Source organism: Armigeres subalbatus, unplaced genomic scaffold (genome assembly GCF_024139115.2).
Source record: "Armigeres subalbatus isolate Guangzhou_Male unplaced genomic scaffold, GZ_Asu_2 Contig326, whole genome shotgun sequence".
Lineage (NCBI taxonomy): Eukaryota > Metazoa > Arthropoda > Insecta > Diptera > Culicidae > Armigeres > Armigeres subalbatus.
The window spans coordinates 14,008-26,468 of NW_026943071.1; the positions used below are offsets into that span (position 1 = coordinate 14,008).

The window sequence follows — 12,461 nt, forward strand, 5'->3', positions numbered from 1 at the left end:
TTCCGACCACGTGATAAACATGGTTAAAGCTGTTCTTGGATGAATCCGAGACCGTTGTATGCTCCTTATTTCGCGCAAGAAAATAGGATAGTTCCTAATTTCGGGCAAAAGTGTTCCTAACTTCGCTCATGTTTGGAATTGAATATCGTTATTGGTTTGATGAAATATAATCAATTAACCAATAGAAGCATGCATCCATTGTTCAAAATATGCAGATAACGTTATCAGACAGCCGTCAGTGACCCATTCTTTAGACGAAATGGTATGTGCCAAGTCATAATGACACAAGTCATAATTCCTAAAATATCGTTTTCTTCTGAAACTATAAACCATATTTTAAGAAAAAAGCCATTGTATGAGCAATGTTTAGCTGATGTATAAAAAAAGTTTAAATTTTCGAGACGTCATGAAAGAAAGTCTTAAATTCCGCTATGTCTTACATGAGACATCTTCAAATATGTGTTTTATACATAACATATTCAATATTTTATACATTATCGAAAAAGCTGCTGTAGTTTTATCTTAAGTTTAGCATCATTTTACACATCGCACATTTTAACATCATTTTACACATCGGATTTGATAGCTATTGCAGGCACTGATCAATAAGATTTTTCAAGTCAACATTAGTCGATGTCGGTGGTTATCCGCCTGAAAATTAGATAAAAAGCGTATGGGAATGAACTCTTCGGGTTCTATTCAGTGTAAAGCTGTCCTGTGTATTATTTTGCTTTTGTTTCATTAGAATGTTGCAAATGAAACTACGCAACAACAATAAACGAAATTAGGCACCATAATTACTCTCATATACCTAATTTCGCGCACAAAGCGAAAGTCTTAATAAACACAAAATACATAAAATTTTACACTTTTCAATAGTAATGACGAATAAACATATCCAACAGAGCATAATGGATACAAATATTTCCAAAAAGTAGCCAGTTTTGTGCAGTGAAATCATTTGTTTACTTGGGTCATGTTCTTCGTCGCTGTGCTAAGCACAAGCAAATATGGCGGTCGATGGGAGGATCAAATTGAAATAATTTTATTTTTTTTTGTTAACAAATTACATTGCAATGTTTTTACTTTATGTGAAACATGGCTAACACCAGATGTGGACCTTCATTTACCTGATTTCAACATAATCCGCCACGATCGGGAAAATCGATATGGAGGGGTGCTTTGAGGGATCAAAAAACAGCACTCTTTCTATAGAGTCGATCTTGCGCCAATGTTTGGCACCGAAGTTGTGGCATTAATGTGGTATGTCAGTTGACTATTCGAGGAAACCCCAGTATCGCCTCGATATATCTTCCTAAAAACACCGCGATATCTCATAGAGATTTCTGGCACATCTCGCATGGTGGCTTATGGGAGATTTTAACCCCCACCCCACGGAACAGGCTGGGGTGAAACTGTACGACGACAACCATACAACTATGATATACGACCTCTGCGACGACGACCATTTTTGAAGAAAAAAAGCCAGTTCAAGATCGATTGAGGAATAGCTGAAATATAATAATTTTAAACGCTGTTTTGTTTTATTTCCCAAAATAGTAGACCCTTTTGAAGGCATTTAAGAGGATGTTCAAAAAATGCATATGATATTTTCTTATAGTATGGTAGAGAACTATGCTAAAAATTTTGAGTAAACCAAATTTTACTTTTTTTTTGATTGGCAGCATCCTGACTAACGGGAATTCAGGGAAAAACTGAACACTCCTAGAAACACAATACACCAATAGGATAAAAATATATGAGACTCAAATCTGATCTTGGCATTCAAAAATGATTACCAGTATGCAGCGTAGGACTACATTAGATATGTGTAGTATCCAAAGGAACTTTTAATATTTAGTCAATTTGTATTTGGAAATTTACACACACACACTCTCCTATCTCTTGACATCCTGCACCTAGACGTCTAATACCGTAGACATTGAACCTTGTGCGTACAGGACTGCATCGTGTATCGTTGGGAATATGTGGAAACCACCCTCGCCAATCGATTCCGCATGGATCAGCGTGTCGTACACGCAATCTGCTGCACAGGCCATCAAAGTGCTCACCCCGACCGAAGCCATGTCTTTCTTAATCTCGTTGAACACCTTGCAAGCGGCAGTATCTATGTGTGGTACACTGGACAGGTCGATGATCACCGTTCGAATGATCTGCAATCCAGCTCCGTCGCCAGTTGCATTGTACTGTGAAGTTCGTCTCAACAACCGTTGATCAATTCCAACCTCCTTGGTCAGTGCCTTCTTGAACGTAGCTCGACTTGCGAAGTTGATTGCTCCCGAATACTTGAAGATCTTGATGTGCGGTATCTCGGCTGCGCGATTATGACTTCCCAGATCCACATAGATCGCCGTATCCGGAACCGTACCCAGCAAGCTGTAATACGACTTCCAACCTCTGATGTACAACGCCACCAAAGAAATTATCACCCCGGTCAACAGGCCAATATCGACGTCAACAAGAACCACAGTCAGGAACGTCACCATCCAAATCAACAGCTCAAGCGATCCCTCACGATAAAACTTCTTGATGTGCTGCACCTGCCACAGCATTTCCTTGAGCGCGACAAATATGATCGACGCCAAAACGCACCGCGGTAGGTACTCAAAGTACGGTCCAATCCACAGCAGCACCATGAGAATCAGCACGGATGAAAACGTGGCAGTGATTTGCGTCTTACCACCGGACTGGTACTGAATCAACGATCGCGACAGGGAGCACGCAGTCGGGATGCACGAGAAGAAGGAGGTCACTATGTTGGTAGCCCCCATGGCCACCAGTTCCTGATTCGGGCGAATTTCGTAGCCATCTTTTTGGGCGAAAACCAACGCCATGGACATGACGATCGAGTAGCTGACGATGGCGATGGCAATGGCGTCGACGGCCACCAATTTAAACAGGGATATTGGAGGCATTTCCGGCGCGGGGAGACTGAAATGAGACGAAGTTTATAAATTAACTAAAAATGTTTGCTTTTAACTTGAAATTCTGCAGGAATGTAGGAATCAGATTGATAAAGTGACCTGCTTGAATGTTTAAAGAAAATTATAACAAGAGTTTTGAATCGTGAACTTACCCAACTGGAATGGTGCCCACGAGCGTCAAATTAAAGTTCGGTCCCAGCCCAATGAAGTACGATGCCAGTGTTCCACCCACAACGACGATCAGTTCGGCCGGAATCGGAAACCGACAGCATGACCTTGGTTTCAGGTACTCGTTTATGAATATCATGAACGATATTACAATAACCGACGTGTAGACGGCTGTGGGATTACTATTCGGCACCTGCTCTATCAGGTCACGTAAGGAGTAGATGGTCTTGAAGGCTCCCCTATACCGAGGGATTGATACCCCCACCAGGTCTTTCATCTGGCTGATGATAACTTGCACGGCAGCCGCAGTCGTAAAACTACTGACCAGTGGTTCACTTAGTAGGGATGATAGCGTTCCCAGTCGCAGCGCACTCATTAGAAACTGTATGGAAAAGGCGGTACAAATTGTTAGAATTTTTAGCGATAACAAATGATGACATAAGCATTACATGATAGATTCCGCAAACAAAAGTCACAGCTGTCGCCACTTGGATTGGCGTGTATTGAGGATCATCTGATGGTTCTGATGATACTGAGTAGGTTGAATTCACCTGCAGTATGAGAAACGTATATTATTGTGTTTCCCGCCTAATTATTTTTGAATACTCACAATCGACGTTGTAAGGGAAGGCAGTGCCGCATACGAGACCACCACTTTTGACGTCATCAAACTGACTACCGCAAAGGTACCCATCGATATGTGCCGTGATGTGCCGAACACCGTGTACACCAAGCATTGAAAGAAGGCCATGTAGAGGCCGACGTTTGCCGGAACCCCAGCCAAAAGAACGTAAGCCATTCCCTGAGGTATTTGCAATACCGCTACAGTGATGCCTGCAGTAATGTCTCCCATGAGATCGGTTTTGCAGTTGTACTTGGGCAACCATTGCAGGATTGGGATGAATTTAAGCAGTGCAGCGAATGGATTACAACTACGGATGGCGTTTTTAAAGGTATCCAATGCTTTAAAAAAATATGAGATAAAATTTGTTAAACAGTCCTTCCTTAACAAGCAATCAAATCAAATTAAATGGGGCAAGATCGGACGTCTTTACGCAGAACATTTGATAAGTAAAGACTAGTTGGTGCGTAAAGGCTTGTTTGTGACTATTGTCAAGAAGGATGCAAAACGATCGCGCGATCGTCCAAAAATTGTTCTGCTTTGAGCGGCCGGTTCTATTTGATGTTGGCACGCCGTTTCGATGGGATGGAAAGTTAGTGGAATATTTTAAATGAGCTTAATCGTATCGTTTACCGAAGTGAATCCAGATAAATTACCCTTTGGGGCTGTCCATTTACCACGTGGATAGCTTAGGGAGAGGGGGAAGTGTGTTAGATGTCCACGGGTCAAACAAAATTTTGAAAATTTATATGAGCAATTGTCCACGCTGGGGGATATCGAACACTAAGCAAAACCTGTCCACGTGATATATGAACAGCCCCTTTGTAACTCACACAATGTCCTATCACAAGACAATCGTGGAGATGCAGAGGTACACACTTAATTTTTTTTTACCGGGATCTCAGCAAAATGGTCAACTTTTACCGAGATTCGCACAGCCGTGCCCCAGCAAACATGTTTTTTGCCGAGATTTCTGTCAAAATTGCTGGAAATCAGCAAATAATTTCCCGAAAATCAGCTAACAATCATCATTTTTGCCGGAATATCAGTTTTTTACTTTGCTGGCGCACGGCTGTGCGGATTTTTGCCGAGCAGCAGAAATAAAAACTAAGTGTGTATACTCGGTCCATAGTAGCAACGAGAGTTATACTAACACGAGTTACAGTAAACTTAAACTAAAAGATTAAAATTTTGTTATCATTTAGTATAAGTTACCACAGCCAGATCACAAGTAGTACTTTTGCTCCGTTGTAAGTGGAGTTCAAATAACAAATTGTTGTGCAGAGATAAAGTCTACACTAGAAATCTACCATACACCCAGGGTTTAAAGAAATCGCTCTTAACACTCGAGCACGCGCGCTGTTGTATTTTGTACAACACATGTGGATTTTCTGTTGCCATTTTTTACCTGTCTGATATACCAACATAAAACCAACGTGTATTCTTCAAATCACAAACCCTGCTTCCCACAGAATGATGTCTGGTCATTTTAGGGCATAATTGGGTAACCACGACGGGACAATTTATTGAAGCAACCTTCGCGAATCCAGTATAACGGAGTAATACAGTCGACTCTATTCATCTCGATGTTCTATATCTCGATATTTATCCCTATGTCGATGGTTTCCTTGGTCCCTTCAATGTACATAGAATTGAGTATTCTACATCTCGATAACCTTCCTATCTCTATATCTCTCTATCTTGATGTGTTCTGATCATATTTTGTTTAAGAATCACCCGTCTTATGTCGATGTGTTCAAATTTTTAGGCTACTAGACCATCATTGGACAAGATTTTTTTCCTCCGTTATTTTTTTTCGTTTATTTTTCGAATTTTCGAAGTTTGTGAAAATTTTAATATTCTGCGAACTTGATATTGAGTCAACCACCTCATATGATGATGCCAGCTCTGGATCTATCTACAGCAGAAATTTCACCTGATCCGGCTCGACTCCCACCCCAGCGGTAACCCTGGACCTCTTCATCAACGATACAAGCACTGGACACAGTACAGTGAACCAGCTCTAGGCATGCCGTCTGTAGCAGAGAAGAGGATACTATTTCCGCCACCATCAATAGAAGAAATAATTGCGACGGTGGCAGTGGCATCGAAACCGGAACAAGGGAGAAGATTTTGTAGGAGTGTTTCTTCGGAACGAACCAGAACTTCAAAAGGCAGTAACCCCACGAGAACTTTCGCAGCACCCAAATCAGCCTCAGCTGGGCCAAAGACTAAAAGGAAGCAAAGATGGATGAACTATGGATGAACTAAATTGGTGAGCACGTTCCAATTCTTTACTTTTTCTTCTCTGATCGCTTCACCAATATATGAATAAAAAAATAAACACTAAATACGTACAGGGCATCGTTTGCTGCTATTGCCGCGGATATTGTGGGAGTCCCAGGTATCCGGTTCAAGCTCTAGTTAGCAACGGTGGCTCTTCTCGACCTTCTACTCCCTGAGTAGTTAGTACGAATAAGGGCGTCCTTGTGAAGTCTTGCTGTACCTGTTATGATCAACTAGTACATCCCATTTACTACACTTCTGAAGAAACCTTCCTTGCTTCAGAAGTGATTCCTTTTTGTAGTACTAGTCTTCGTAACAAAAAGGGCACCATAACGGAGCATGAGATCTGATCAAATTATTCGTAGTACTACTTGATCAACACCCCCGGCTGGGTGAGGGATAGAGGATGAAGCACACACACACACACTAGACCATCTTTGGACAATAACAAACACATCCACAACAAAAAAAAAACACAGTTGATTGTTGTCGTTTTTCATAGCAACGAGTTTTTTTGGATCTAGTACCCATTTTAATTTTCCTTCCATTCCTCGATTTCTCCCTATCTCGATGGTCCCTTCAATATAAGGAGAGGCGACTGTATTGAAAAGATTTCCACATTATGTTTGGCTACATATCTCAAAATGCCGTCTTCTACAAAGTTGTTTGGCTGGTAAGATTCATTACAATGGCGGCAAGTTTGATCCGGAATTAATCCGCTTGGCGGTGCTAGTGTATGAGGAACTCCTTATTAGGTTAGATATCTCGCAATGTATGATGTTAAGAAAGCTGCCGTCTTTTTCCAAGTTACTCGGCTGGTAAGCTCCATTATGATAGAGGCAAGTTTTTTTTTAATTCAACCGCTTGGCTTCGCTAGTAAAAGGAGCTACTTATTAGGTTAGATATCTCGCATTCTGTGAGATTAAGAAAGCTGCCGTCTTCTACAATGTTGTATGGGTGGTAAGATCCATTATGATGGAGGTAAGTTTAGTTAGGAATTCAACCACTTGGCGACGCTTGTGTACGAGTAGATACTTATTAGGTTAGATATCACACAATTTGCTTCCATTATCTACATTGTACGGTTGAGAAAATTAAGAATCATTATGATGAAGGTAAGTTAAGTTTGCAATTCAACCGTATTTTTTTACTACTGATAAAGTTTCATAGAATACGATTCTTTAAGTTTTCTTACGATTTACAAAATAACTAACCTAACAGATGATTTCTTGTAAACCACCACTGCCCATGAATTCATAACAGACCCTTGTTTGTTTGATTCCCTATCTACATGAGACTGTTATGAATTAATGGGCAGAGCACATCTTATCAATTGACAAACGAGGATAATTTTATAAATTTTATAGTTTATAAGATATCAATCTTTAAAGGTAATTTGTCATATAAGCGGTTGAATTCCAAATTGATTCGGCTTCACAATGGTGTTTACCAGCCAACAATAAGACGGGAAAAATCTAAAGCTTACAGATTCACATTTATTGATATTTGTTAAAACACAAACTGTACCGTCCAACATCACAATGATTTTTTCCATCTGAGCAACTTTTAAGAAGACGGCAACTATCTAAATTATCTTAATTTTTATTTGTATCTTAAGCACTAGAACCACCAAGCGGTTGAAATCAAATTGAACTGACTTCCATTGCAGTAAAGTTTATCATCCGAACAACTTTGCAAAGTCAGCAAATTTTCAAATCTCACAGATTTTTAATCACCTAACCAAAAGAGTAATGCTTCATACACTGGCAACGTCAAGCGGTTGAATTCGAAACTAAACTTGCCTCCATTATAATGAATGTTACCACCCGAACAACTTTGTAGAAGGTAGCTTTCCAAATCTCACAAATTGCGTGACATCTTATCTAACAAGGAACTCCTTATACACAAGCGCCGCCAAGCGGTTGAATTTCAAATTAAACTAGAGTCATCATTACGGTGCTTACCATCCGAATCACTTTGTAGAAGACGACAACATTTCAAATCTCACAGATTGCAAGATATCTTTCCTCACGAGTAACTCTTCATACACTAGCGCCGCTCAACGGTTGAATTCCAAACTAAACGTGCCTGAATATTGGTGTTTACCACCCGAATAACTTTGTGGAAGATGACAACTTTCCAAATCTTATAGATTGCAAACCGATAGCCGAACAAGTATTTCCTCATACACTGACGGCGCAAAACAATTGAATTCCCAACCTAATTAGAATCCATCAGGATGGATCTTAACACCGAATAACTTTGTAGTAGACATCAGCTTTCTATACCTCACAGATTGCGAGATATCTAACCTAACAAGTAGTACATCATACACTAGCGCTGTCAGGCGGTTGAATGTCAAACTAAACTTGCCTCCATCATAATGGCTCTTGCAATTTGAATCACTTTGTAGAAGACGATAACTTTCTTAACACTAGCGCCGCCAAGCGATTGAATTCCAAATTAAACTGTCCTCCATCGCAGTGGTTCTTACCACCGGAACAACTTTGTAGAAAACGGCAACTTTCTCAAACTTACAGATTTCGAGATATTCTACCGAACTTGTATTCCTTTTACACTAGCGCCGCACAGTGGTTGAATTCCAAACTAGTCTGTTCTCCGTTACAATGGTTTTGATCACCTGAACAACTTTGTAGAAGACAACAACTTTCTAAAACCTATATGGCTTGAACTAACCCCCCATTTATGGATGAGTTCCTAACTATTCTGATCTTCAGTTTCAAGGCCTGGAAGCACTGGCGGAGCCAGCTATTGTTATTTGGTGGGGCACCACTTGGCGCAAGAACAATAGCCTATGAAAACAATAATGTGATTGCATCGTGTGGTGCCCCACCTCTGTCTCCGCCAGTGCCTGGAAGTCCTGAGCATTTTTGCTGAATATTGTAAGCGGCTACGCTTCAAGAGATAAATATTATAATAATAAACGCTCACACTAACAGTGTTGTACAGGGTTTCTGCAAATTATCCGTACAACAAGACAGGTTTTTAAATATTTTTTGAAATAAATTAAAGAACCAGCATGCATTGGATGTTATTATAATAGGACTACATAAACCAAGCTGAATTTGTTTCCATTAAAATGTATCCTGAGTTGTACGCCTTCGATCGTGTTGGATAAAATCACGATGGCCGCACGTTTCTATACAGATACTTTTCACACATTTTTGACGATTGTGACATGATTTCAAATGTCTCGATAATATGTTGGGCGTTTTGATGGCTGTTGATTTCAAGATAAACCATACCGAATGATAAATTCAATCCAAATCGGGTGAGTAAGAAGGCAATTCCTTTTTGTTCGGAGAACCGGAAAAAAGGCATTCACAAAGATTTTTTTTATACATGAAATTACGCTCAGTGGTCTCAGAATATACATCTGTTACAGCCTGCTGAGTTGTTATACCAATATAACTACCGATTCAGTCCATTATTGTCTGTTTTTGATTTGTAGAAGCAAACTGCAGACACCCTGTACAAAATACAACGCACGCGTGCTCGTGTTACAAAAATTGGCGCGCGTACTGACAAGTTAATAGATTACGAACAACGATAATAGAATCATAACAAGCCATAAAATAGTAGATTGTGCAACTAGTTGCAAAAAGATGATTTTTTTAACACGAGTTGTACGTTTAATAAATTCTACGAGTGCTGAAAAAATCGAGTTTTGCAAAGAGTTGCATACGCTATTTTTTGCAATGACGAAAAATAAGCTTTGTTATGATAAATCTGTACCAAAATAGTGAAGACCGATTTACTCCACATGATAATTCTTCCCAATAAATAATGTTGCTGCAGATAACAATCAGATTCTATGTTATCATGCCGCATCGCATAGCTCTACAAGCCTTGAAGCGATAGATGAATTCGTCTTTGGAAAATTCTGATGTTATGTCCATCAAACTATTTCATTTATTACGCGACGCAGAGAATACACTATCTGAACACTATATCAAGCTAATTCAGCAAAATATAGTCATGTAACTACTGTTCCGATGTTGGATTTTCATTATAGCACCCAAATGAGTGCTATAATTGATATTATGCAACCCATTTTGTTGGTATGGAAAAGTAGGCCGTTTTATCACTCAAAGACGAACTGTAAACCAGGTATTATGATAAGGAATTGCAAAAACAAATTTATCAAACTTGTATACAAGTGCGAAAAACACAGAATCGGATAGCCAGCCCTCACGGAGAAGTGATGATTCTCGCATTGTCCTCGCTCATTTTGTGTTGAGGACCGCACAGCTATATAGAACTCTGGAATGAATTATAGACAAACTACTGAATGATCGAAACCAAATTACTAAATGATTAAAAACACCCTTGATTGAAATATATATTTTTTTTTGAGCAAATGGACTTTAGCAAACATAGAAAACTGTTACAGTCACGTCACCGACTATCCTTTAGCTTCAGATAGACAACTCATCAATACAGATCCTGTTACAGAACTGTTGTACAAGTGCTAAACTAACTTAAGATGCATTCCTATGCATACCATTTAGATCAAATCTCATTTTTGTCTCGATTGATTGAACAAGTTTTGAGCAATACTTACGTGAGGATTTCACCCTGTCGTACTGTGACAACTGATTGAATTCCTCCTGTAGCAGGCATTGTCTCGACACCAGATAGGACAGTTCGTCGTACTTGGTTTTTGTCTTGTCGGTGCTGTTGGAATAATCAGAACAGTTAGGGTTGCACATTCATTGATCTGAATAATCGTCTGCTGAGAACAAGGGGGAAGCTTTCCAAAAGAATGACGGTCAAAGTATTGAATAACTAAGTGTAAATTTCTTTTCTGCAAGATTAGTGTTCGCCCAGACTGCCAAGCCGTTTTGAAAAATTAATTTATAAATTTTATTAGATAACGGTTACCGACTTTAATAACTAAAAATGAATACCGTAACCATCCAAAGAGGGCCCGTTAACTACAGGACAGCATTATGAACACATTTACCTGTATCATCAACACCCCGGGAGATCTTTTTGAAAACTTGGGTTAATTTTGACCACCTTTCTTCACGAATGATTTAATTATTTGTCGCAGGCACACATAGATACTAACCTGAGAATCGTAGCATCGCCACTGATCCCACTCTTTTGGATCAGCATACTATAAGGCTTCAACTCAACTCACACAAAGATTCACTTTGTACCAAACAATCCAAAATTCGCAAAAATGCTGTTTTGGCGTTGATTATTAAACTCTCGTTGTCGATCGTGTAATCTTTTTCATTAGATGAGATCGCGACCACTTGCTTAACACCCTCTACCGTAGTAGAATCCTCCTGTCGGACTTTCATCTAAGTACCCGCAGAACGTTCTTCGGAGCGATTCTTCACCCTCGCTGTAATCTCATCTGTGCGTAAGTTGGTTCGATCACGCGTTGCGTGATTCACAATCAATCGCGTGACCAACCATTGACCGACTAACCTGTCTGCGGAACGTGCTGCAGCTGTTGAGTGGTGCTTCTTTCAGAGATAAGCGCCAAAGCGCCAGCCAGTTAATAAAGACGCAAACCACGCTGCACTAAGTACTGTGAACACGATCTTATGTCGCGTAGGCGCCTCTCGATCCGGAACTAACTACGGTGTGTCCTTACGTTGTCGATGAGGATCGACAACTAAGGTCCAATCGGATGATGCTGTCGCTTTTTCCTTGTTCTTTTAGCTCAGGAGCGTGGTACGGTAGTCAGCTGTGCAATTCGATTACAGTGTTATTATTTACTATTTGGCTTTTTACGTTCATACAGACTGCGAAAAGAACTGCGGCGCCAGTTCCGGGTTTGTTAAATGTTTTCCGGATGGATCCGGTGACGAGTGACTAACGAGTCTAACGGTTCTGAACCCACTGTTCTGGAGATAGATGAAAGCCAGGTTTTTTTTTTGACGTAGGATTACGTTCTTTAGTGACTAATAGCTCAGTTGTCTTTCAATCAAACCATTGAAACGAAGAAATTCAAACGTGTGCAACTTACATGTTTGGTTCTAATCATCTAATTCAAGATTTCATTCAAAAATCAAGATTTCACAGACAGTGGACACGCCGTTTCAGCAACGGCTGCCAAAAGCGGAATCGATGGCACCATCGATGGTGGGTGCTATAGAAAATTTATCGCTACGGTGCGCTATGTATAGTATCATCAATTGAAGCAGATCTTAAGTCATATCCCAAGCAACCAAAAGTTCAGATTTTACTTAAATTTGTTCCTAACCGAACCAATTTGTTCACTTTTGGTTCACATTGAGTTCCAAACACCTTAACGGAACTTCAAAGTTCACTTTTGCGCTTCCACCATACAAAAAATTACGAGCTGATCAAGCAAAAACATCCCCTCTTATCCGAACTTTTGGTTGCTTGGGATGTGTCACAAGATTTAGACTATCTTTTGTTTGTTGTGGCTGGACAGA

At 40.0% G+C, this 12,461-nt stretch overlaps 1 protein-coding gene across 1 annotated transcript; it reads right to left on the minus strand.

The window, feature by feature from the left end:
- Positions 1-1,919: 1,919 nt before the first annotated feature.
- LOC134204007 (prestin-like) lies at positions 1,920-11,562 on the minus strand. Its single transcript, XM_062678846.1, has 6 exons — positions 11,117-11,562; positions 10,607-10,719; positions 3,724-4,076; positions 3,563-3,664; positions 3,098-3,495; positions 1,920-2,952 (listed from the first exon to the last, which is right to left on the minus strand). Exons 1-6 carry the CDS (start codon positions 11,161-11,163, stop codon positions 1,920-1,922), a joined length of 2,046 nt encoding a protein of 681 aa, XP_062534830.1. The 5' UTR covers positions 11,164-11,562.
- Positions 11,563-12,461: the final 899 nt, after the last annotated feature.